At 59.0% G+C, this 22,746-nt stretch overlaps 1 protein-coding gene and 1 long non-coding RNA gene across 5 annotated transcripts in view; one reads left to right on the forward strand and one right to left on the reverse strand.

Moving 5' to 3' along the window:
• PPP1R37 (protein phosphatase 1 regulatory subunit 37) overlaps window positions 1-22,746 on the forward strand; it is a 45,217-nt gene that overhangs the window by 16,615 nt on the left and 5,856 nt on the right. For all 4 annotated transcript variants that reach the window (XR_012328017.1, XM_073795991.1, XM_033844372.2 and 1 more), the window contains exons 2-7: window positions 19,513-19,610; window positions 20,349-20,394; window positions 20,623-20,723; window positions 21,417-21,536; window positions 22,000-22,150; window positions 22,242-22,397. Coding sequence is in view for 3 of the 4 variants with exons in the window: in XM_073795991.1 (XP_073652092.1) it covers window positions 19,513-19,610; window positions 20,349-20,394; window positions 20,623-20,723; window positions 21,417-21,536; window positions 22,000-22,150; window positions 22,242-22,397 (672 nt within the window). In the remaining variant the exon portion in view is untranslated. The remainder of the gene's footprint in view (window positions 1-19,512; window positions 19,611-20,348; window positions 20,395-20,622; window positions 20,724-21,416; window positions 21,537-21,999; window positions 22,151-22,241; window positions 22,398-22,746) is intronic.
• LOC117308979 (uncharacterized) lies at window positions 13,473-16,358 on the reverse strand. The gene is made up of 2 exons (XR_004523238.2): window positions 15,936-16,358; window positions 13,473-13,709 (listed from the first exon to the last, which is right to left on the reverse strand). It is a non-coding gene; the product is annotated as an uncharacterized lncRNA (long non-coding RNA).

Genomic DNA, 22,746 nt, shown 5'->3' on the forward strand with positions numbered 1-22,746 from the left:
GCACCGGGCCGAGCAATCCGGTGCAGCTGGTGGGGCCCCTCATTTTGTGACTTGGTACCATCAGTCACTTGCTGAGGTCACGCTTCTTCGCGGAAGGTGGCAGAGGCCAGGGCGGCCCGGGCCCTGGGCACATCCAGTCTGCCTCCGCTGCAGCCTTAATGAGTGCCCGGGAACCTATACCCCAGCTCCTCCAGCACGCACGTGCCAGGCCTCTGCGCTGGCTCTTGCCTCTGCCTGGGAGACTCTCCACGACTTTTGTGCATCTGCTGACTGTCTTGTGCCTGCCTCCTCCAGTGTAAGCAACTTGGAGGGGACGTTCTAGCGCTGTGGTCACTGCCGCAGCCCTGGCATCTAGAACAGATGGCACAGAACAGGCACTCGAAAAATAGAGGAAGGAATGAATGGGTTTTTGACTCTTACTGGTCTTTTAGGTCTCAGCCTAAATGTTGCTCTCTCTTACAGGTCTTGCCCAATGACTCCCTCCAACCTAAATGATCATCACCTCTGCCCTATAAGAGTGTTTTCTTTCTTATAATTTGTCATTTTTATCTGTGTGATTATTTGCCTTCCTAGTAATTACTGCCCAAGGGCAGGGACGCAGATCTGTTTTGCTCTCTGTTGTCTGCCCAGCCCAGATCGTTTGGTAAAGAATGATACGTCCTTTAGTTCCCAGACAGACCTCGTGAGGGTAAGTGGTGTTACCTTTCATAGAGGAGGAAAGTCAGGTTGGGCAATGAGAAGTTCCAGGCACCCAGTGTCCATCCCTGGAGCCTTTGCTGGACCAGTAAACAGCTCACAGTTACTTGATTTTAAAATTCCAAACTCAAACTCCCCAGTGCCTCCGAGTCCAGCTGGCCATCTGGCGCTTCTGCCCGGAAGCCTGAGGTGGGCAGCCTGAAATAGCCCAGCTGGTTCTGGCAGGGCTGGTTGTTCCCTGACGGGCACTGGCTTTCTCAGAGGTCCCCTTCCCCGAGCTTGGCCTGTCGAGCTTGGTACCTAGGACTTCAGTGGGTGGCAGTGATGGGAAGCAGGGAGCCCCTGAGTGTCTTGCAGACCCTTTTCAAGCACCTTGATGCCCCCAGCCCCATGCTGGGTCCCTTGCCCGTTTGCCTTATTTGACCCTGACAGCGACCTTCAGTTCCCCAGAGGCGCCTCAGTTCTCTTTCCTCTGAGACTTTGCACGTGCTGTTCCCTCCGCTGCAACACTCTTCTCCCTCCTCCTGCTTTTTTTTTTTTGGCCATGCCAGGTAGCTTGCGGGATCTTAGTTCCCCAACCAGGGATCGAACCCATGCCCCCTGCACTGGAAGCACGGCGTCCTAACCATTGGACCGCCAGGGAAGTCCCTCCCTCTCTCTGCTTTTAAAATTATTATTATTAAATTCTTTTCTTGGCATATGAACTGCATATGTAACATACGCGTAAGTTCAAGTGTAGTATAACGAACACCTCTGAGCCTCCCAATTTACGGCTGAGAGCATTGCCATTGACTTACCTCTATCTCTGGGTGGGTGGGTGGAGCACAGTAGTCACAGAGCCCTGTGACTACTACGACGCATACTGTGAATGTCATGCCTCTTTTTTTTTCTTTTAAGTTTTATCACCTATGCGTGTATGCTGAAAAATAAGGTGTTTGGTTTAGCTTGTTTTTGAGTGTTATAAAAATGGTATTGTGTCGTGCGTGGACTCCTGGGGCTTGCCTTTCCTCTCAAAGTTAGTGTCCCAGTTCCATCCACGTAGATGCTCTAGAGTTTTCCATTGTGTGACTGTGTCTTAGATTGCCCGTTGTGCCATTGGTGGACCTTTGGGCTGTTTCTGGCTTTCAGTATTACAAACCGGTACAGCTGTGAACTTTCGTGTACACGTCACCTGGGGTGCGACCAAGACTTTCGCCAGAGTACAGACCTTGGAGTGGAATTGCTGGTTGTAGTTGGAGCTGTGCAGCGTTACGTGATCGTGCCCAGCCCTCTCAATTGGATGTTCCCTCCTTTACTTGGCTGACTCCTACTCATTCTCCCTGGGTCTCCTTACCCGCTTTCCTTCCTTCAGCAGATGCCCGTGGAGCACCTGCCCTGTGCCAGGTGCAGCTGTGTTCCAGGGTGCAATGATGAATGAGACTCACAGACCCTGTGCTCACATGACCAGCATTGTTAGGTAGCCTCTCCTCCAGGAAGCCCTCCCTGACCCCCGGACCAGGTTAGGTGCTCTTCTGGGCTCTCCTACCCTAGCCCTGCCCCCTCGGGGTCATCACTGTCTGGGAATGGGTCTGTCTCCCCCACTGGACTGGGAGCCCCGTGTAGACAGGGATCAGAGCTGCTTTGGATACCGTTTTCACAGTATCACCGCCTGGGGTGGGGCGCAGAGCAGCTGTGAAGGATCTGTTTAGTTACTGCTGAGACACTGACCCTTGAGGCAGGTGGGATTAAGAGAGAGAAATGGAGTCCAGTATCCAGTACTCGTTGGAGTTAGACTCGGGCCCCAGGCCCATGTGGTCCAAAGTCCAGCACCTCCGCAGATGGCTGAGCACACAAGATGCCTGGGACCCGTGCTTGCCCCGTGGCAGAAGGAGGGACCGTGGCCTCTGCCCTCGGCAGCTGAGAGACAAGCCACTGCCCCAGCTGCTCCCTCCTCGGACAGTGGGGAGGGCTGGGCAGCAGTGCCTCGCTGAGGAGCGGGAGGCCTGCCCAACCCTCTGGGACTTGGAGCTGGTGTGGGTGTTCTTTTTTTTTTTTTTTTGCGGTACGCGGGCCTCTCACTGTTGTGGCCTCTCCCGCTGTGGAGCACAGGCTCCGGACGCGCAGGCTCAGCGGCCATGGCTCACGGGCCCAGCCGCTCCGCGGCATGTGGGATCCTCCCGGACCGGGGCACGAACCCGTGTCCCCCACATCGGCAGGCAGACTCTCAACCACTGCGCCACCAGGGAAGCCCGTGGGTGTTCTTTTGAAGAGGGCAGGACTGGGAGGTGTGCGAAGCCTTGCAAAAGGTGGACGAGGCAGGAGCCGAGGAGTCCCGGAGGAGCAGTCGGGGCTGCGAGGGGCGTCTCGGGCCTGTAGGTCTGTACCAGCTGGGACGGTGGTGGCTGCTGTGCTCACAGCGCCCGCTGTGTACCGGGCGCAGCGCTGAGTGCTCTCCGTGCGCCAGCTCGTCCTGTGCGCACCCCGTCCCACGGGATAGGTGGTATTGTCGCCCCACTTCACAGATGAGGGGGGACCGTGAGTCGCAGAGGGTGGAGTCCAGCTCTCCCGGCTCGTCCCCCAGGAGTCTGCTGCCTTCAACCCTGTGCGGCGCAGTGGCAGCAAGCGGGTGCCTGGAGCGCTAGGCTGAGAGCTTTCCCTCCCGCTCCTGATTCTTCTCGGCCCCCTGCAGGGTGGGGAGCAGCACCGCCCGCTGCAGGCGGGATGACTAAGGAGCAGCGCTGCGTGGCCCCGCGCCACACCTGAGAGGCCCGGCCAGGCTGCTCCCTGGAGGCCTTTTCTCCTGCTGCTCTTGTTGGTCCTCATTTGTCCCCAAGGCTTCACTTCTGCGCCCTTGGGTGCCCAGCCCTGGGTAAATATTTGTCTTCGGGCAAGCAAGAATGGTGCGACCAGGAGGCAGGGGACAGGTGGAGGCAGCTGGTTTGTAGCCAGATGCTTGGGGAAGCTCCGGGTGGAGCTGAGCACTTTGTTTGCCCTGTTCTCATCCTGCGTCCGCTCTCGGCGGTGCTGCCGAGGCGTCCGGCTGTGCGCCGCTGCTGATGGTGACTGCAGGTTAACTACGCACCAGCCTTATGCCAGACGCTTCACACGAGTGATCTCAGTGACTGCTTCCAGAAGCGTGTGTGTGTGTGTGTGTGTGTGTGTGTGTGTGTGTGTGTGTCTGTTTCATTGGCACCATTTTCCAGAAGAGGAGACTCGACCGTAAAGAGATTAGGGCCTTCTCCTGTAGCGGTTAGGATCTGTTTAAGTTGTCAAGGCCAGAATCATCCACTTGGGGCCATGTGAGGTAAATGAGAGTGTTCACTGGAAGGGCACAGGGGCCTCTGCCAGTTCCCGGGCCCGGGGGAGGAGGTGGGTGCCTGAAAGCCGACGGGAACCAGAACTGCTTCCAGCTCTTTGGGCCACAGGCACTGCTGATGTGTTCCTCTTTCTGTCTGCTCACGAGCCAATAGTTTGGCTGTCCTGGTGGTCAGGACAGGACTGCCCAGTCCAAGTCCCTGGCGCAGGAGGCGCATGCAGGCTGAGCAAAGATCCCATATCCTTCCTGTCAAATGGGGCCTGAGAGGGCCAGGCTCACCCTCGTGGGGGCTTGGGGACAGCTCTCAGAGAAGGGGGCCTGGGCTCCACAGGCACCGCCGAACGCACAGTCTGCCTCCAGAGGCCACGCCCTCCGGCATCGGCCACACTGTTCTGTGTTGAGAAGGCAGGTTCGTGCCACGAGGCAGAAAGTCACCAGTGTCCTCAGATGTACACGTCTCTTTGGGAAGCTCCTTCCAGCTGGAGGCTCATGGAGGCCTCAGCGGACCTCCCGAGACACACACACACAGACACACACACACACACACACAGACACACACACACACACACACACACAGACACACAGACACACACACACACACACACACACACACACACACACTCCCAGAAGAAAGCCCTCAGTCAGAGGCACAGTCTTGGACACTTGTGTTGGGTGGGTGTCGTTAGGCTCCACCCACCCAGGGTTGGATGTGTTTCCTTGGTGGTTCACGTGTCAGCCAGTGTTGAGCTCTGTGCCTGGACCTGTGCCGGGGATGCAGCAGGGCCAAGGGAAACGTGGCCCCTCCTCATGGGCTCGCGGTCCAGAAGGGGAGTCGAGAGAGACAAATCAGCCAGGCTGCCAACACAACCCACACAAGGGGGTGGGAGGACACGAGCCCAGGGCCGGGACAGAGAAGAACGTGGTGGGGCCGGTGGGCCAGCACGTGGCTTAGGTAAGAACATCAAACACCTCGGACTGTCCCACCCCCTCTCCGAACCTGATGAGTTGGACTCCAGACCCAGGCCTGTCTGCGCTCGTCTCTGTCCGGGCTGTTTGTCCTTGGCAAGTCCTCCACCTCCCTGGGCCTCGGTTGGTTTCCTCTTCTGGAAAGGGTGGGGGAGGGATATCGTACCCCAAACAGTGGCTGTGGACGGAAAGGTGGTCAGGTTTGGTTAAGAGCAGACTGTGGAGCCAGACTGCTTAGACCTGAATCCCAGCTCCTCCCTCGCTGGCTCTGTGGCCTTGGGCAGGCTCCTTAACTTCTCCTGCTTCAGGTGTATTTTTCACATGGGGAGTAAATCCTACCTCATTGGGTTGTTAAAAGCAGTAAGTGGGGACTTCCCTGGTGGCGCAGTGGTTAAGAATCCGCCTGCCAATGCAGGGAACACGGGTTCGAGCCCTGCTCCGGGAAGATCCCACATGCCGCGGAGCAACTAAGCCCGTGCGCCACAACTACTGAGCCTGCGCTCTATAGCCCGCGAGCCACAACTGCTGAGCCTGCGTGCCACAACTACTGAAGCCCGCGTGCCTAGAGCCCGTGGTGCTCCGCAGCGAGAGAAACCACCGCAGTGAGAAGCCGCGCACCATAACAAAGAGTAGCCCCCGCTCGCCGCAACTAGAGAAAGTCCATGCAGAGCGACAAAGACCCAACGCAGCCAAAAAAAAAGTAAATTAAATTAAAATAAAATAAATTTTAAAAAAAAGCAGTAAGTGAAGTAATACACTAGCAAAGTGCTATGTGTTTGCAGTTGTTAGTAGTAACACTTTAGAACTAAAAGTTACCCGTCACACAGCTGGCTCTTGGGTCCTTAGTGCGCCCTGTGCAACTGGGGACCCAGGGATTGAGGCCTTGACTCCCCCCCTCACCCTCGAGCACTGTTGGCTTTATCAGACTCCTGCTGAGTGTGAGGCTCCCTGGTGGGCCCGGGTAAGGCACATGTGACTTGGAAAGCTGCAGGCACCTCCTGACTGCACATGTTTCTGTAACAGGATCTTCAGCTGGGCCAGGCAGCTTGGAGGGTCCGGATGGAGGTGTGAGGGTGCAGGCCGGTGGAGTAGGCAGGTCCTCCCTCTTCCTGGCTGGGGGTGTAAGCCCAGCCCGACCCCTGCAGCTGGCCATCCTGCAGTGCGTGGTGGTGGTACCGGCTCCCCGAGTCGTGATGCCTCCCTCCCAGGAGGAGGCAGGGAAGACCACTCTTGTCACCCCGGAAGCTGTGGGCATCACGGCCCCTTAGCAGGCCCAGGGCCTGAGAGGAAAGGACTGGCCATCCCAGCCTCTCCGGAGGGGCCTCCTGTCCAGGGCACAGTGTGGTTTCCTGCCTCTGTCACGTGGTTCTCTGGGGAGAAGGGAAGGGAGGCTTTGTTCGGTTCACAGAGCAAGTCATCTCATTCATTCACTGCAGGGATGTCCCTAGACTCAGGGAGCCCTTGGTCTAGGACGGAGAGTGAGCAAGCAGACAGGTACAGATCGGGTGTGTCCCATGAGGACTCAGAGGGAGGTAGTGGAGAATAATGGGTATGGGGGAATGCTGCTTTAGAAAGGGGCCGGAGATCCTATGCTAGTAAACTCACTCTTTGCCTGTTAAAAAAAAAAAGGCGGGGGGCCAGAGAAGGCTTCTCAGAGGAGGTGACCTCTGAGCTGAGACCCGAATAACAGGTTAGGGAGAGCTGGGGGAGGGGGAGCTCTCTGACCCGCGGACCTAGAGGCAGGAGCAAACAAGGTTAGGGCTGGGGGGGCAGTGACGGGGAGGATGGGGTGAGCCCGTTGCAGGGCTGAGTCAGGGGGCCTCATCCTGGGGCAGGTATTGGCCGTTTCAGTCCCAGTGCAGGGACAGACAATGGAGACAAAAAGGGCCAGAGCCCAGCCTGTTCCTTGCCACGGTCACCATGAGCTCCTTACGTGCCCGCCTGTCTGAAGGGCAGGCACTGCGAGGTGGTGGGTTTCCCTTCCCTGGGGGATCTGCCTGGAGTGTCCCTGCGCATCCTCACCGGGTTCTATGCGCAGCCCGCCCTGGCGTGTTTCTGAAGGTGCAAACCCAAACACACCACCTGGGGATCGCCTCAGCCCCCCTCAGCTCTGGCAGGGACAGGCAGAGGGGCTGCCCAGGCAAAGGCCCAGCCTCGTAGACCAGGCTGGTTGGAGTGAGGCGGGTGGCAGCCCCCTTCCCTTCCAGAGGAGCTAGTCCTAGAGTGGCCCCTGGCATTGGTGTGGCTCCGGGACAGATCGAGCTTGACATCACCATTGGCAACGTCGTCTCTGCTGGGTGGGCATGCGCTGCTGGGAAAGTCACTGCTTCCACCCTCGACGTGCTCTGCGCTCCCTCGGACCCTCTGAGTTGCTGCAGGGCTGGTGGGCGTGGGGGAAGCCTCAGTGATTGGTCATTCGGAAGAATAACTCATGACCGGCGTCCCTTCACTCTTCCTGAGGAGTCACAGGCAGAGGTTCTTCCGAACAGGCCGAGCTGCTAGGAATCCCCACTGGCTGCTCCCCTCCCCTCCGTCTGGGCCCGTCACTGCCCTCATTCTGTGTCCAGCCCTCCTGGCACCCAGCTGCTGTCCCCCAGAGCACCCTAAGGGAACAGGTGGTGTACGATCTCGGCCAGGTCCTAGGGGAGTCCCCAGCCTGGCAGTGGGCTGGGAAGCCAAGCCTGAGGGGTTGTAACTGCTGTGGACGGGGGCATCCAAGGACGCTTCTTGCTGGCGGGTGGGTAGCCGTGGAGCTGACTTTGGCCAACTCTGAAGGCCGTAGTGGCCCAGCAGTGAAAGAGGAGGGCCCGTGGAGTGCGGGGCCTGCGTGGTCACTCACGTGTCGCCACCTCTCTGAACCTCCTTTTCTTTGCCTTAGGTTGGAGGACTGTGAGGCTTCAGCTAGGGCACATGAAGGGGCTGCCCGAGGTGACAGCATAGTAAATGTCACTGTCAGTGGGCTCCCTGCAGAGCTCAGGGATGCCGCCATCACCAGGCTTGCGCTGGAGCCCTTGGTCCCCCTCCCTCCCCCTCATTGTGTGCCTCAAATTCCCCGACAGCCCTCCATCTAGCTGTCCTGTCCCTGGCCTGGGTGTGTGTTCCTTCCTTTCTCCAGGCCATATTCCCTGAGTACCTGCTGGGCCAGGCCCTCGGGAGCCACCCAGGGTGACCGCCACCACTGGACGCCAGGCCCGGCTTTGTAATTAAGGTTGTCGTGAAAGGCTGGCCTTGGCCTAACGCAAGCTTCCAGCCCCAGGCGTGAACCAGACTTTCCTCCCATCCCAAATGCTGCCTCTGGGCCCCGTGTGGACCACCAGCTCTGAGTGGCTGCTCCCCGCACCGCCCTTTAACTTTATTACGGAGATTTCCAGACATATGCAACAGTAGGAGTATAATGACCCAGGTGAACCCACTTCCCAGCTTCAGTAATGACCAGTATGTGACCGATCTTTATCCTCCGTGCTGCCCCACCCCCATTATTTTGCAGCAGACATCCTAGATATTGATCATCTCACCTGTACATTTTTCTGAGTTGCTTCTGAAGCTGTGGGGACACTCCGCCCCAAGCCAGCTACCTCTGTTCCTCTGCTGTCATCTCCCCCCGGGCCGGGATGAGGCCGTGCTCTCTTGTGGCCCTGCACACGGTGGGTGGCTGTATGTGGTGCTCGGGGACAAGCACAGCCTCCCCCCGCCGAAGGAGGCCCCCACCCCGGGACGTGGCTTTGGGGGCCGCCAGGAAGCCCAGTGGAGCGACTGGGAGCCTTCCTGCTCTGATTCCTGTGGCTTCGCTTGCTGCTCCATCTCTGTGTTAGTCTGCGTGCTAACAGCAAGCGCTGGTTTTTGTTTTCTTCCTTTATTTCCTAAAAGGTGGCGTTCACCAGCACAGTGTTCTGCACTGTGCTTTTTATTTTTGTCTGCGTCGGGTCTTAGTTGCGGCGCGTGGGCTCCTTGTTGTGGTGCGTGGGCTTCTCTAGTTGTGGCGTGTGGGCTCAGTAGTTGTGGCGCGCGGGCTTAGTTGCCCCGTGGCACGTGGGATCTTAGTTCCCCGGCCAGGGATTGAACCGGCGTCCCCTGCATTGCAAGACAGGTTCTTAACCACTGGACCACCAGCGAGGTCCCTGCACTGTGCTTTTTCACTTGATGTGTCTTAGATGTTGTTCCCTATTGGCTCAGAGAGAGCTGCCTCATTCTTTGTGGCCGCAGAGAGTTCCTGTGCACGGGTGGACCAGGGTGTATTGACTGCTCCCCTACTGATAGGTACTGGTGTCAGTTCAGGTCTCTGTTTGCAAACAGTGCTGCCGTGAGTAACCTTATAGGTATATAAGTTTGCACCTTTGCAAGGGTATCTGTAGGATGAATCTCCAGGAGTGGCGTGGCTGGAGCAAAGGGTACATGCATTTGTATTTTGGAGTTTTGACTGGTGTAGCCAAATTGCTTTCAAAAGGGGTTGTACCGGTTGCTGGGGACACCGCTGCTCGAGGGCGCGCCTGCTTCCCACGGTCCCCAGCGTGTGCTGTCCAGCTCGTGGTTGTTGGCCTCTCTGGTAGGTGAAAAATCTGTCAGCATACTTCCGTTTAATTTGAATTTCTCTTTATTCTGAGAATCACTGAGTGTGTAAGAATTCTGCACCTCAGTTTCCATCTTTGGGGAATGGACTGGAAGAGGCCTTCTTGGAGGGGCAGAATGGGGAATTCAGTGAGCTCCCACAGCCAAGGGCCCCTCCCCAGTCGAGGAGCCAGCCCAGCGGTAGGGAATGCAGGAGGACAGCATATGGGACCAGCTCCTGCCTCCGCTTCCAGCTGGAAAAGTGTCCCTGGGCAGGTGACTCGCCATTTGCAGGCCTCATCTGGAAGGCAGTGGGCTATAAGCCCTACTTCTCAGGGCTGTTAGGAGGCGTAAATGAGATCAGGTTCGTAAATCCCTTAGTCTGTCTGGGGGTAGGTGCAAAACGATGGCTTTACCAAGCACCAGAGAGGCCCCTGCACACGGTGTGTTCCCTCCCCTCCTTCTCTGCTGTGCGCCGGAGAGGATTCTGGGCGTGGAGGGGGGTGGGGAGGCCACGTTTGGAAATGCAGGGCATTGGCTGGAGGGATGGGGTCAGAAGCACGGACCTGGATTTAAATGCCCCCCACCCCCCGGGCTGAGGAACTTTCCTCCTCGGCGCCTCTGTCTCCCCGTGTGTCCAGCCTGTGTTCTCGGTTGCAAACCTGGAAACAGATCCCTGAAGGACTCATAGCAGAGGAGTATATGGGGGGAGGATGTCACCAGGCAGGTAGAGAACCAGGCCTAGGAGGGGTGGGAGCGGGCAGCTGCACACCTAAGGTAGGCGCTTCCTCAAATACAGGGAAGGGGCTGAGAGTGCCTCCCCCACCCTCGAAAAGTGACCAGTGCCACAGTGAAGAATGACGGCCGCATCCCAGGGTTCTCATGGCAGTGACCTTGGAGGCGGCCATGGACAGCGGTGAACAGGTGGTGCGATGCCTGGTCTCCTGGGGTCTCTGGATGTTCACAGTTGGGTGCTGGGTGCTCCATGGCATCCTTCTGTGGCTGCCCACCAGTCCTTGGTACCCGTGGCCTGGCCGAGTGAAGTACCCCCGTGAGAAATGCCTGGTCGTGAGAAGCCTCTGAGGGCCCCGCACACTCTGATTCTGTGCCCAGGGCAACACGGGTCAGGGAATGAGGAAGAGCCACACGTCGGCAGCATGAGACACGTGGCTCTGCAGAGACAGGGGCCGCAGAGCCTCATGTCTGCGGCGGCGGTGGGACCCCCGTCCACAGCTTTGTGGGTGCTCCCTGCCTCCTCCCTACTTGGGGCCCAGGAGCCCTTGCGTTGCTCTGCCTCTGTCCTGCCCCCGCCCCACCTTTGGGGCGGCCCAGGCCGTGGGAGGGATGTGTGTGGCGTTGCGGGAGTGCAGGAAGCATCCAGGCCCCTGAAGGGGATGTCTGGAAGTGGCTACTCTGGGCTAAGCAGGCCCATCTGTGACCTCATCATACGCACACCCTCACTGCTTGAGTAGGGGGCGCCGAGAGAGAAGGAGTCTTCCCTGAGCTCACCCGGCTGGCCTGGGCAGAGCTGGGGACTCAGCTGCCTGTCCTTCTGACTTCAAGGACCCACCGCCTGCCCCAGCCTCTGCCTTCATTTGCTCTGTCAGCAAATGGTCAGCACCTGCTGTGCACCCAGTGTGTGCCCTTCTGGGGTTGCTTCAGTGAACGAAAGCAGTGACATCCTTGCCCTCCTTGCAGCATAAGCACACACAGATCCTAAAGCTTTCTGTTGGTCGTGAGTAGTGCCGCACGGAATGAAGCCGGGTACAGGGATGGACAAGGACACACACAGAGTGAGGCCGGGTACAGGGATGGACAAGGACACACACAGAGTGAGGCCGGGTACAGGGATGGACAAGGACACACACAGAGTGAGGCCGGGTACAGGGATGGACAAGGACACACACAGAGTGAGGCCGGGTACAGGGATGGACAAGGACACACACAGAGTGAGGCCGGGTACAGGGATGGACAAGGACAAAGGGGGCTGTTTTCTGTAGGGTGGTAGGGGAAGGCCTCCGAGGAGGCAGTGTTGGAGCGGAGACCTGCAGGCCGGGAGGGAGAGGAGACCATGAGGATATAAGGTAGAAGAGCGCTCTGAGCAGAGGCGCAGCAGGTGCAAAGGCCCTGAGGCCTTATATCCAGGTGGCTCTGTCACTGATGAAGATCGGGTGGGGACCTTGACTACTGTAGCCCCTGAGCCGGGTCTGCCCTCGCACCTCTAGGAAGACACCCCCAGTCCATGCTCAGCGGCTGAGGCCTCCATGGGTGGCCTCCCCCAGCCTCCTTGCCAACCCCCTCCTCTCACATACCCTGGACCCTCCCAGTCCTGCAGCTCACCACCCAGACGCACAGTGCAGTCTCTGCTTCTGTACTTTGTCCACAATGCTCCCTCTGCCCAGGATGCCTTTCCCCCTTTGCTGTCTCACTCTTCAAGACCTTCTCTGGGAGACGTTTCCAGATGCTCTCTTCCCAGCAGATCCCAGCCGGCCTGTCCTCCATGCCTCCGTGATCCCTCCTCGCTCCCTCTCACGGCTGGTGATGCTGCGTTGCGAATGCTTCTGGGTTTGTCTCCTTGTCCACACGGGGGCTCTGGGATAGGGCCAGCATGTGGGGGAATTGGTGGCTGCTTACTAGGGGACTTTGGGGGAGGGGAGAAGGCTGTCCCACACCTGAACTTCTCACCTGAAGCCACCGGTACCTGTGGATGTCCTATGGAGACCCGGTCTCAGCAGGTGCTGTGGGGAAACCCCGGAGGGCGTCCCTGCTCAGGGCAGGACTGGCTCTCCAGTCCCCAGAAACCACAAAGAGAAAGACGGATCCCTCTGGCAACCTCCCTGTCCTTCTGTTAGAGAAGGCTGCGTTTCTGCCGCCCACCAGACCCCTGTGTCCAGCCTGAAGCTGAGGGGCCTGAGGACCGCAGGGCACCAGCGTCAGACGGGAACAGTCCTGGCTTTGACACCCCACCCCTTCCCAGCTGCATGACCCTAGGAGGCCAGTTAGCATCCCCAGAGGTGCCCTCCTCTGTGCATTGATAGGGAGTGCGCTCTGCGGGACTCTGATGAGGATTAAAGGTCCAGCCACAGGGTGCCCGGCAGGATGCCTGGTAGGGAGTCGGGGTGAAATAACGAGCACCTTGCACCTTTCTATACCGGGAGCGCTCTGAATTTGAGAGCCTGCCTCACAGAATGAGTAGTTTCTGGCCGGGTCTGGGCCTTGGCGTCCCTCTCGCCTTTCTCCGGGCCTCCTTGGTCTTCTGCACGTGGAGCAGGCCCCCACGCCCACCCCCCGCCCTGCAAGGTCAAGAGGGCTCAGTGTACCTTTGAGGCCTGGGACGCTGGCCGGATGAGAGCTCCTCCATCTGTCCGTCACTCCTTCGCCCTATCCTGGTGCCCTCTCTGTGCCTGGCCCTGGTTGGGGCAATGCTGGGGACACGCATGGACCACAACCCCGGGGCTCCCGGTCCAGTGGGGGGAGACAGACTGGTCCCTTAGACAGTGACAGTTCAGTGTGGGCAGGGCTGAGGTGGGGGAGCCCAGAGGAGGGGTCATGGAGGGCTCCCTAGAGAAGGGGACCCTTGAGCCGAGGATTGAAATCAGAGTGTGATGCATAGGAGGAGGGAGAGGATGAGGTGTGATGAAGCACTGGGCCTGCACTGGGAGGAAAGGGAAGAGTGGGGTGAGGCTAGAGCACAGTGCCCGGTGAGGGGGGGAGGGCCCCATTCATGGACAAGCCTCCTAGCTCAGTCCGGAGCCCTCACAGCGCCCTTCGAGGGCCTCCCTGGGTCGTCTGCATGCCCCCCTCCGCAGATGAGAAGCCCTGAAGGGCAGGGCACCCGGTCAGAGCCTCCCTGTCCTCCTAGTGCCAGCGCAGAGCTTGGCATGCAGTCGGCCTCGGGCGATATTTACTGATGAATAGCAAGACGGTATCTAAGTTGGCATCCTGGATTAGAAGCCTGACTCCAAGGGGCTGAAGCCGAAAGGGGGAATTTATTGGCTTATGGATCTGAGGAGCCTTGAATAGTTTCACTTCAGGCCTCGCTGGATCCAGGGTCTCAGACAGCGTCGTCCGTCGGGACTCTGTCTCTCTTCACCTCTGAGGTCACCTTTCCTGTGAGTCGGCTTTGTTCTCGCGAGGTTCTCTCCTCTTGGTGGCTGCCAGGGTGGCTGCCAGCAGCTCCAGAAGTGGGAGGCGACCTCAGCGACCCCTGCGGGCAGAGAGCTCTTATTTCCCGATAGTTCCAGCACAGGCCCTGGGAGGGGCTGTGGCTGGCCCTACACGGGTCAGCCACTGTGACAGGGGCTTTGGGAGGACAGTGGGGAGTGGAGGTAACATGGACGTCCCCCCCTGGGGTCCTGGGATGGCGTCACGAGGGAGGTGGTGGGACCAGTGCCCGTCTACCCAGGGAAGCAGGAGGCGAAGCGGGCCGGTTGGTGCTTTCACAGGCCAGGGCAGCCTCACCACAGGGGCAGGTGTGCGCCTGACGCGCCGTCTGCCTGGGGGACTGCTGGGGGTGTGGGCTTTAGCTCCCAGCTTCCATGTGCCTTTTCAGCACTGGCCTGGTCCCCTCTGAAGGTGTGAACCCAAGCGGCCTGGGTAGGGCAGGACTGTGTTCCACAGACAAGAGCCTGGGGAGTCCTGCAGGAAAGAGCCTGGAGAGCCGGGGTCCTGGGGTCCACATGGGCCTGGTCGCCCACTTGCCACGAGACTCTCAGTTTCCACTGTCAGGTGGGGTGACGGCGATGGTGCCCTTCCCTTTTGGGGAAGGAAGGGCGTGACAGAGCCTCCCAGGGTAGGCTCTGCTGATGCAGTGGCCAGGCCCTGGGGAGTGAAGGCCACCTGCGGTTAACTAATGGTGGGGGTTAGAACCCAGGCCTGGCTCTGGGCCGCCCAGCAGCTTCTGCCTCGCTCGTCACCTCTGGTGTGCCCAGTCCTGGCGGCCTCCCTGTTAGGGGACCCAGTGGGCTCCCCCTCCCCAACCCTGCTCTCCTACAGATTCAGTCCTCCCTAGACCTCACGTAGTTCCTGGCGCTGCTCTGCACCAGCCCCGGTGGCCCCTGTCTCAGGCTGAGAGCAAAGTCCTTCCTGAGGCCGTGTCCCCGTCGCCTCCCGCCTCCGCCTCCTGCCACGCTGGCCTCCTGGTGCCCGGGATCCTGCCAAGCCTGTTCCCACCCTGTCACACTTCCCCTCCCAGGGGCCACTGCCACCGCTGTATTTGTATCTGTCTCATGCGTGTCTCCAACTAGCTGTTGAAGCCCCAGCAGTGAGAGTTAGCCCCCTACCCCCTTGTCCCCACTCCGTCCCCACCCCCCACTGTTGCTTCCTGGTTTTTGACTCCCACTTGAATGAGTACCAGCTCCAGGCTGGCAGGGGTGGCCTGAGTCATCGCCCCCTGGTGCCCAACCTGTCCTTGCATCTTGTGGGTGCCTTTGCACCTGTGTGCAAAGGAGAGACAGACTTTTCTGCCTGTCACCTGATGCCTGGCCTCAGGTTTCTGTCTGTCCCTTTGTGAGGGCAGGTGGGAGGGGGAGCAGTCTCCGCTTGCCCCACAGCCTCTTCCTAGGAGACCGGTACCCGCTGCACGCAGCAGCGTCCCTCCCCAGGGCTCGAGCCTTCGTCTTGGCCCCGGCCCCTGCCTCCCGCTCAGGCCTGTCAAGGTAATGTGAGAATGAAGCCGTGTTCCAGTTACAGAGCAAGACAGGTCTGGGTGTGCTTTCCAGTACTGCCGCTCCTGGCTCCGTGGCCTTGGACAGACGGCTTGCCCGCTCTGCACTTGCTTCCCTCTATTACGAAATGGAGACAGAGCTGCCAGTTTCGTAGGATCGCGCAGCTGGCTGAATGAAACTGTGCGTAGGAAGTGCTCAGAGTGGTGTCTTAACACGGAGTAAGTGCCTGATACCTGGGAGTGGTGACCACGGCCACCACCATCGTCATCTTTTTCTCAAGCTCTGTCTCCTGTTGAGTCAGGCCCCGCACTGGGTAGCTACTTGGCGGTGCCCTCACGTCCCTTATCTCCTGAGACCCTACAGATGTCCCTTTCAGAGAGGGAAAGAGGTTGTTGAGAATGTTTATCACGGTCTCACCAGGACGAGGATTGGAATGCAGGTCCTCTTATTCAAAGCCGTGACCTTGGCACATCTCAGCCCGTGCTCTCAGCCCGTGCTCTCAACCGTGCAATGAGATGCCCCGTCTCCGGTGGGCAGCGTGAGATGCTGCCCGGGGAGGGCCTTCCCAAAGTCGAGCTCGCAGAGCACGGGAGGGAGGAGCCAGGATCCAAGCCCCCTGACTTCGGGCTGGAGTGGGGCCCTCACCACTTTGCAGCCCCGCCCTCTGGAACCTGGCCCCAGAGCTCCGACTCGGGCCTCCCAGCCCGGCCCAACCCTAGTGTCCAGCCAGCACACCGCATGGGCGGCCCTCCTCCTCCCCAGCTCACCGCCCGCACGCTGAATCCTCAGGGTAGACCGGGCACACATGCATGTCTGTGGGTGCCGAGCTGCAGCCTGGAGGGCCGGGCCCCATGCTTTGGAGCCACTGCGGCCTGGGAGAGCGGCCCATTGACTCGCCGCAGCCTGTGCGGTTCGCTTAAGGCTGGACAAGTCGAGGGCGGATGACCTGAGGTAGAGGTCTTGATGATTTCGTCACAACATCACAAATGAGCAAGTGTGTGGCGGCCGGGGCTGAGCCAGCCGGCCTGGGCCAGCCCTGCCAGCTTGTACAGTGCTTGGGTGGCGCCTGGCGCGGCGGAAGTGCTGTCTCGATGCTCCACGTTATTTCTCCGAACCACCTGTACTGCCGTTCCCTTACCATTTTTTTTTAATTGGTTCATTTAAAAAATTTGAATATGTTTCATCTCATTCATTTCCAAGTGATGGTTTTGATGTGATAGTTCTTTCTTCTTAGTGTATGAATGAAACACACACATACGTAATGATTACTGCGAGGTTCTTCCCGACCCACCTGACACTCACGTGTGCCCACTGGTGACGGGCCAGGCCTGGGGACGTGCTCGTGATGCTGTTGGGGAAATCAAGGCAGGGTTGGGGTGCCTGCAGGCTGCCGAGCCCACGCCACAGTGCACCGACTGAACCCCCGCTTCTGTTCCTTTAGTGTCTTTCCCTAGTGCTGTCCCCACCTTGAACATGTGTCTCAGCATCAGAGGAAAGTGACAAGATGCACTTGTCATTCTTGTCTCCAGTTGCCCTGGGCCTTAGACCCCCATGTCTCTGAGTATGTCCATCTTTCCCACCCCCTGCTCTCAGCTTGCCCTGCTGTACATGAGTGGGCAGGTGCAGCCTCCCCGAACCCTGGCTGTGACCTTGTGTGAGGCTATGCCTGCATCCAAACCCCATGGGCGTCTGGCTGAAGGGGTGGCTGGATGGCACCTGTGGCTGGTATGGAGGTGGCAAGGTCAGAGACCCTGGGCCTTGAACTCACCAGGAGGCTCGTCAGAACAAAGACCGACCCACTGGGCAGGATCCCAGGGGACTTCAGGAGCTGAAAGTCCTAGGCGGTCAGGGAGGGCTTCCTGGAGGAAGGGATGTCAGAGCTGAACACCTAAAGGACCAGCTGCAGTTTGAGAGATTGCTTAGGGCTCTTATTCCCTGTAGACTGTCTAGGACAGCGGTCCCCAACCTTTTTGGCACCAGGGACTGGTTTCGTGGAAGACACTTTTTCCACGGACCGGAGGTGGAGCGGGTGGGGGTTATGGTGCAGGCGGTAATGCGGGTGATGGGGAGCAGCAGATGAAGCTCACTCGCTGGCCCGCTGCTCACCTCCTGCTATGCGGCCCGGTTCCTAAACAGGCCGTGGAACGGTAGCGTTCCGTGGCCCGGGAGTTGGGGACCCCTGGTCTAGGACACCGAGAACTGCTAGTGACGACCCCATGTGTACCCAGTACCCTACTTCATCCGCATCTGACATGAGCAGGCCAACCCCACCTTGGCCTGGGGGCCTTTACTGAAGGGAGTGTGTCTCTTTGGCCATCTGATAAAACCTGTGTGCCCTTTCTTGGAGTGATGATTTTTAAAGGCAAAAAGTAGGATTACAAAGGATATCAGTTAAAATACAGTTTATTAAATATTTAAAAAATCGTGATCTAGTAATTATGCTATTCCTTGTTGACACCTGAAATAACAGGATGTAGCAGCAGCTCGAATGACTTCCAAAGTAGTGATGAGCATTCAGAATCTACAAAAACTGTTACGTGATGTGAAAACACCTGCCATTTCTATTGAGGACAGAGTCCCAGGGTCTGCTAAACAATATTTCTTTTTTCTCTCTTTTTTGTGCTGTGTTAGTAAGAAGGAAATGCTGAATTTCATTTCAGTTCAGTTAGTGCAAATAAAAAGGCAGTTTTTCCCCACTCAAGTTCATGGACCCCCTGGGGGTCAGTGGCCCCTGCTTGGCTGGACTCCCTGAGGCAGCTGCAGGCCAGCTCCTGTTCCCCCGCCCGCCCCCAAGAGCTGGGAGCCACCAGGCACACGATTGCACGTCAGAGAGCTCCCTTGCTAGGCCTGCGGGGGGGCAGCTGACACTGGGGAAGGCTGCTGATCACCTGTAGCTTCACCCAGGCTCCACCCCGCCTGCTTCCACCCAAGGAGGAAGAGAGGGGCAGAGGACCGGGCCTGCCCTCTGGGAAGCCTGGGGCCTCTGTCGGCTTCTTTCTTCCAGCAGCCCCACCCAACACAGTGGAGAGAGTTCTAGAGCAAATATTTGACTCTGCCTTTTACCAGCTGCCTGACCCCAGGGAGGCAGCTTTCCTTCCCTGGAAGACAGGGTGCTGCTTGATGAGGTCGGGGCATACGGCCCCCGGCCAGAGCAGTGGCCGGAGGGAGCATCCTCTCAGAGATGCTTGCCCAGAAGCTCAGCAGGGGCTCCCGCTGGCCCATCTGCTGCTCGGCTGGCCCTGAGAGCTTTCTGCTCCCAGGCCTGACCCTGTCCCTCCCCTGCTCAGAGCCTTTTCTTCCTGCCCTCCTGGTTGCCCCAGCACAAAATCCAAGCTCTTATAGCCAAAAACTGAAAAGAATACAGGTATCTTTTCACCTGGCGAATGGATAAACAAAATGCATACATCTGACAGTTACTACGTAGCACTACAAAGGGACCGAAACTCAAAATTGTTATGTTCCAGAAAGAAGCTGGCCGCCAGAGGTCACATACTGTTTACCACCATTTTTGTGAAACGTCCAAAAAAGGCAAATCTGTGCAAAGGCCAGCCTTACTTTCCACGTGGTGACAGGCCCTGAGCTTCCCGAGGACAGGGCTGTGCAGTTGTAGGGTTTGGGCTGCATCCCCTTGTTCATTTCGGGAGCCACTGCCTGTAACCATGGGGCACCAGGGCCGTGTCAGGGACTCTGACGGCTGCCATATCCCTGGGACAGGAAGCCCCGTCCTGAGTACCGTCCAGGAGTATTTCGCTGTTGAGGGAGCGGGGAGTCTGAGAAGCCACGTGGCATCTCAGTTAAGAGCCGAGTTCCGGCTCCACCGCTTAGCAGCTGTGTGGCCTTGGGCAAGGTGCTTCACTTTTCTGAGCTCCACTTCCTTATAAGGTCGAAGTGTGGATTCATTCTCTCATTCAAAAACAAACCCGCACAGATCAAAACACCTGCTCTGGGCCTGGCGCTGTGCTGGATGGTGTTGGGGACACAGTGGTGACCAAGACAGCCCCAGCCCTGCCCTTCTGGGACTCGCAGTCTAGAGGGGGAGACAGCTGCCAAGTAGAAAAATGGCATGATAGTAGTTGTGTAATGTTCACGTGAAGGTGTTTGGGGAGCCTTGGGGAGTTGGGGAGGGTGGCGCTGGCTTGGTTTGGGGCCATCCGGGGACACCTCCCCAGAGCAGCAGTCACAGCGAGGCACCTCAAGGCAGGACTGAGCTCAGTGGGTTGCTGGAAGGAAGGTTTATCGTGGAGGGGGAGGGAGAGGGGGGATGGCACAGGCCAGTGGGCGGGAGTGGGGGAAAGAGACCCAGGGGTGTGGGAAGTCACAGGCCTGGGTCCTCTCTGCCTGCAGCCCAGAACGTGACCGTGGATGAGGTCCTCGGTGCCTACAAGCAGGCCTGCCAGAAGCTAAGCTGCAGGCAGATCCCCAAGCTCCTCAGGCAGCTCCAGGTAATGCCGCGGGCGGGGGGGCGTGGCGGGTACCCTCCCCCCGCCCCCCAGCCCCCTCCGGGCAAGAGAGGGTGTACAGAGCACTCCCCCCGCCCCGAGCCTGGTCGGCCAGCCAGGGGACTGTAAAAGTAATCGGGCTCTTCCTGAATGTTTAAGCAGTACAGAATTATGTGAAGTAGGAAGTTACTTGTCAAGAATCTTCCACTCCCCAAAGCAATTCTCTTCCCCAGGGGAAAAGCCACGTATACCAAATTTAAAAGTCTGAATGACAAAAGTAATGTATATTCTCTGACTTGAAAAAAAAGTTAAAATACTACAGATATAAAAAGCAAAACCTGTTTCTCACTTCTTGCCCACGTCCCATGCCCCAGGAGTCCCCGCTGGTGACAGCTCGGGGTTTTCGTCCCCTGGACTTTCTGTGCCTTTATAAATAGAGAACGAGTCACTATCTAGAGGTACACAGACGCGAGGGCAGGTTCCGTTTTTATATGACGAGGGTGTTGCTGTACGCCTGGCCTGCTCGCCCCCAGCCGTCTCTCACAGGTGCCTTTCCTGCCACCTGTCCAGCCTGGTCGTGCTGGTAAAGCACTGCCTCAGTGCCTTCCCTCTGGATGGCTCATTCCAGAATGTTCCAAGGTTGCTTGTTTCAGAGCCCCGGCTGCCCCACTCTCAGGGAGGTCCAGCCTGGCGCCTGCAGGTGTCCTCCTGCCTTAACCACCATCCACTCTGCTTTCCCAGGAGTTCACGGACCTCGGGCACCGTATCGACTGTCTGGACCTGAAAGGTGTGTGTCTGGACGGGGCCGGGACCCCTTGGGTAGCGAGCAGGGAGGTGTGGGTGCCCTTCCTGAGGTGAGGCAGGTGCTGCGAGCCGTGGGGAGGGGCAAAGGACCTTTCCTCCCCCGCTTGGCCCGGAGCCCGTGTCTCCACCCAGCCCCTCAACCCACACGCAAGTGTACACGCACAAGGGCACTCGTAGATGTGCACGCACACGGCGCTCTGTATCGTCCCAGGTGAGAAGCTCGACTACAAGACCTGCGAGGCCCTGGAAGAGGTCTTCAAGAGGCTGCAGTTCAAGGTCGTGGATCTGGAGCAGACGAACCTGGACGAAGATGTGAGCAGCCTGCCACTGCCCATACCCACTCCCTGAGCTCCCTGCCTCTTAGAGGTTTGGGGGGAGGGCATGGCAGGAGGAGGGAACCCCCTTGGACCAAGGCTGGGCGGGACCTCTTGAGGGACAAGACTGGGGAGATGTCCACTGTGGCCAGAGTGAGCGGGGGATGTTGGACTGTGTGTGAGGCCCAGAGAAGGGTCTCACAGACCCACCCCAAAGGCAGGGGTTTGTAAGCAAGGGAGAGACTTGGGGAGCCAAGCCGGAGGGGAGGTGTATGACCACCAGGAAGGAGCCTTTCCAGGAACGCGTGCCCCCCCGCCCGCTGAGAATCACAGTGCCTGCAGGGGAGAGAGTTTAAGAAACATTCTGAAAGCAGCCCCCCTGTTTATGCCCAGGTGTCCTTACCTCCCCAGGTCCGGAGGCCACCAGGAGCCCGGGGGAGGGCTCCTGGAGACCTGAGGCCCAGGGACGGCAGAGGCCTGTCCTGGTCACCCAGCACATCACTTAGACCGCTCTGGGGGGCGAGTAAGAGGAAGCAGACCGGCTGCAGCAGGACAGGGGAAGGGTTGGTTGCCAGAACCCAGAGGTGCCAGAGCAGCACCAGGGCTCTCCCGCCCCCAGTCGCTCAGCCCCTGCCTCCTGGCTTCCCCGGGCAGCCGCACCCTGAGGCTGAGCCCCGCTGTCTCTGCCCAGGGTGCCTCAGCCCTCTTCGACATGATTGAGTACTACGAGTCGGCCACCCACCTCAACATCTCCTTCAACAAGCACATCGGCACCCGGGGCTGGCAGGCCGCCGCCCACATGATGCGCAAGGTGGGTGCCCCCTACCCATTCCCTCTCCAGGGCCCCCAACCTGTAGGGCCTGGGTCCACGAGCCGTCAGAGGGTGCTGGGCCCCAGCCTGCAGGCCAGTGAGGAGGCAGTGCCAAGAGGCACCCTGCTCCAGGCCCGCCCCGGCCCCTTCTCCCCCTTCAGGCGTTTCCCCTCCTCCTCCACTTGCCTATAACGTGTCCCTTGGAGGCGGCTGTGGTCGCCATTCCCGTTTCACTCACATACGGGGCGTCTCTGCCACACACGAGTCAGCGAGCTCAGCTGTCACCAGCACTGCCTCGCTCACCCCCGCGGCCCCAGGCTGGCCTTCCCTCACCAGCCAGTGTCCCCAGCCACAAAACCAGGTGGCCCTGCTGCTCCCGGGGATACTGGGACGTAGGGCGGGAGGTCCCCCGGAGCGGGGAGGGCCGGGGCCAGCCTGACCCAGCCCCACACCTGCCACGCAGACAAGCTGCCTGCAGTACCTGGACGCCCGCAACACGCCCCTGCTGGACCACGCGGCGCCCTTCGTGGCGCGTGCCCTGCGCATCCGCAGCAGCCTGGCGGTGCTACACCTGGAGAATGCCAGCCTGTCAGGGCGGCCCCTCATGCTGCTCGGTGAGCCCCAGGGCGGTGTGCTGGTGGGCTCGGGCTGTTGGCCGGGTCCCCTGGGCCTGGCCAGTCACAGTACCCTCCCCTTCTCCCCCAGCCACGGCCCTGAAGATGAACATGACTCTGCGGGAGCTGTACCTGGCCGACAACAAGCTCAATGGCCTGCAGGACTCAGCCCAGCTGGGCAACCTGCTCAAGTTCAACTGCTCCCTGCAGATCCTGGACCTCCGTAACAACCACGTACTGGACTCAGGTGTGTGCGAGGGCCGCGCGCCCCCACCCAACCCCAGTCGCCCAGCACCCACTGTGTGCCCAGCCGGGTGCTCGTGGTACAAGAAGCACAGTAGTGGCCGAGATAGTCCCAGCCCTGCCCTCGTGGTGACGCCTCAGACCGGGCTGGGCTGTGGGAGCCCAGGGCAGGTGTCTGACCCAGTCTGGGGATCAGGGAGGAATCCTGGAGGAGGGAACAGCTCAGCGCTTCCTTCAGGATGAGGTGGGGTATTGAGCAGATAATTGAAATAATTCAATCTGGGGAAAGTGCCCTGGAGGAAACAAGGATGTTGGGATAAAGGGTCAACTGAAAGCTGTTTAAGGTGTGCAGG

Source organism: Tursiops truncatus, chromosome 19, assembly GCF_011762595.2.
Source record: "Tursiops truncatus isolate mTurTru1 chromosome 19, mTurTru1.mat.Y, whole genome shotgun sequence".
NCBI classification, from domain to species: domain Eukaryota; kingdom Metazoa; phylum Chordata; class Mammalia; order Artiodactyla; family Delphinidae; genus Tursiops; species Tursiops truncatus.